Source organism: Chlamydotis macqueenii, chromosome 2 (genome assembly GCF_036417535.1).
Source record: "Chlamydotis macqueenii isolate bChlMac1 chromosome 2, bChlMac1.mat, whole genome shotgun sequence".
NCBI lineage: Eukaryota > Metazoa > Chordata > Aves > Otidiformes > Otididae > Chlamydotis > Chlamydotis macqueenii.
In genome coordinates this window covers 35,708,783-35,711,298 of record NC_141557.1, presented here as the reverse complement: position 1 = coordinate 35,711,298, position 2,516 = coordinate 35,708,783, and the positions used below count along the sequence as shown (strand labels likewise).

General features: G+C 60.5%; 1 protein-coding gene across 1 annotated transcript; it reads left to right on the top strand.

The window, feature by feature from the left end:
* The first annotated feature begins 622 nt into the window (after nt 1-622).
* On the top strand, nt 623-2,170 carry HOXA13 (homeobox A13). The gene is made up of 2 exons (XM_086741815.1): nt 623-1,298; nt 1,926-2,170. Exons 1-2 carry the CDS (start codon nt 623-625, stop codon nt 2,168-2,170), a joined length of 921 nt encoding a protein of 306 aa, XP_086597941.1.
* Nucleotides 2,171-2,516: the final 346 nt, after the last annotated feature.

Here is a 2,516-nt window from a genome sequence, read left to right as displayed (position 1 = left end):
TGGCCCGGGGGGAGACGGCGGTTCAGACCTTGGAAGGAAGGGGGTAGACGGTCATCTCCCCCCTGCAGATGAGGGGAGGCCTCCGGGAGTCCCGCGGCCCTCGGGCCGGGGAGGGCCCCAGGAAAGAGGGGCAGGGGAAGAAGCAAGGTAGGGTATCCAGAGTGCGGGGAGTGGGGGGAAGGGTGCAGCCCCACATCTCGGGGAACGCGCCGCGGCAACAACGGGGCCAAAACGCTCCCGGCCCCGCGGCGAGGGGAGGGAGGGCCGGCGGGAGGAAGGAGGGAGGAGGAAGAAGGAGGGAGGGCGGACGGGCGGGCCCCCCACCAACCCCCCCCCCTTGGCGACAACGGCAGGACCGCGCCGTGCCCGCGCCCCGTGCCCGCGCCCCCGGGCCGGGACCCGGCCCCGCGCGGTTATTGCGTTATTTAATTATCTCCCACTTTATTCCTTCAGATGTTTATCAGCCGCTTTGCATATCACGTGGGGGCGGGCGGCCCAATGAGGGCCGGCCTGGCGCGACACTGGCGCGTCAGCCGCGGTCAAGTCCCGGAGATTGAGGATCTCTTTTTTCAGTCTTTGGGGCTTTTAAAAAAGAGCCACTAGTCTCAATGCGGAGCGGGCTATGACAGCCTCCGTGCTCCTCCACCCCCGCTGGATCGAGCCGGTCATGTTCCTCTACGACAACAGCCTGGATGAGATCAATAAGAACATGGACGGGTTTCACGCCGGCAGCAACTTCGCGGCGGCGGCGGCGGCCGCCAACCCCTGCCGCAACCTGATGGCCCACCCCGCACCTCTGGCCGCCCCCAGCGCCGCCGCCTACACCTCCGGCGAGGCCCCCGCCGCCGGTATGGCCGAGCCCGCTGTCAAGCAGTGCAGCCCCTGCTCGGCCGCCGTCCAGAGCCCCTCCGGCCCCGCGCTGCCCTACGGCTACTTCGGCAGCGGCTACTACCCCTGCCGCATGACCCACCACAACGCCATCAAGTCCTGCGCCCAGCCCGCCTCCACTTTCGCTGACAAGTACGTCGACACCTCCGTCTCCGGCGAGGAGTTCACGTCGAGGGCCAAGGAGTTCGCCTTCTACCAGGGCTACGCTGCCGGGCCCTACCAGCCGGTGCCCGGCTACCTGGACGTGCCTGTGGTGCCGGCCATCGGTGGCCCCGGCGAGCCGCGCCACGACCCCCTGCTTCCCATGGACAGCTACCAGCCGTGGGCCATCACCAACGGGTGGAACGGGCAAGTGTACTGCCCCAAAGAGCAAAGCCAGCCGCCTCACCTCTGGAAATCTACCCTCCCGGGTAATACACCTGCATGGCTACCCCTACCCCCCCCCCCCAACTCTCCCTCCTTCTCCTCTTCCCCCGCTCGCCCCTCCCGGGCATCCCACCGGCAAGCCCCCCCCGCCCCGGGTTGACCCTTCCCCGCCCGCGGTCCCCGTGCCCATCCCGCTCCGGCCCGCATATGCCCCGGCCCCCGCTGCAGCGGCACCGGTGCCGCCCCCCTGCCCCCCGCCGGCGCATCCCACCTCGCCCGCTCGGCACCGGGAGAGGAAACAGCTGAGAAGGGCCACGTTAGGCTCCGCGGTGTTTTGGTTTGTTTTGTTTTTCCCCTAAAACCCACGGAAGGCAGGCTGGGGAAAACCGCCGCAGCCCCGGCGCGGTTCTTCCCGGTGTCCCTCAGACGGAGTTTGTTGTTCTTTATTCCTCGGTCTGACAGAAGCGAGCCTTTCCGTCCCTAAAAGCTGTCCGGCTGCGGCCAGGAAAGAGGAATCTCAAATGCTGAGCCGGGCTTTAGTAGCTAAGCCGGACCGGGGCAGGCGGGGGAGCGCGCTGTGACTCCAAGCCCCTCTCCCACTTGGAGATGTCCTAAGCGTTTCCAGCGATTTTCTAACGCTTTTGCCCGACCGATTTTTCCTTCTGTTCCAGACGTCGTTTCTCATCCCTCGGATGCGAACTCGTACAGGCGTGGGAGAAAGAAGCGCGTGCCTTACACAAAGGTCCAGTTAAAAGAACTCGAAAGGGAATATGCTACAAATAAATTCATAACCAAAGACAAACGGAGGAGGATATCGGCGACCACAAATCTGTCAGAGAGACAGGTCACAATCTGGTTCCAAAACAGAAGGGTCAAAGAGAAAAAAGTGATCAACAAATTGAAGACTACCAGTTAATGGATTAAAAATGGAGGAGCAGCGACTCAAAAGTTTCAGGACTTTTTTTTTTTCCGTGTTCAGATTAAATAATTATTAATAATAATTAAAAAGAGAAAAGACAATGAACCTCTTCTTTCAGAACAAGAGATCTGTATCTTTGGAATTATACATTTTCTTCTTCTTCTTCTTCTTTTTTTTTAATGTTGCTGTAGCAAAATGGTTAAAACTGACAGTTCTCTTGAAATCCCAAGCAGCCAGCTAGCATCACTGACAGACTGTAAAGCCCAGCCCCGAGAGATGTACTTTAAGTTAAGACACACGATTTTCTGAGAAACTTGTAAGTGCTTCTACGGCCTTACTGCTC

Excerpts from the sequence above, each read along its gene's own strand:
- HOXA13 (XM_086741815.1), top strand. The coding sequence starts at position 623 with ATGACAGCCTCCGTGCTCCTCCACCCCCGCTGGATCGAGCCGGTCATG. Across the intron at positions 1,299-1,925 it reads CTGGAAATCTACCCTCCCGG|ACGTCGTTTCTCATCCCTCG; the intron begins GTAATACACCTG and ends CTTCTGTTCCAG.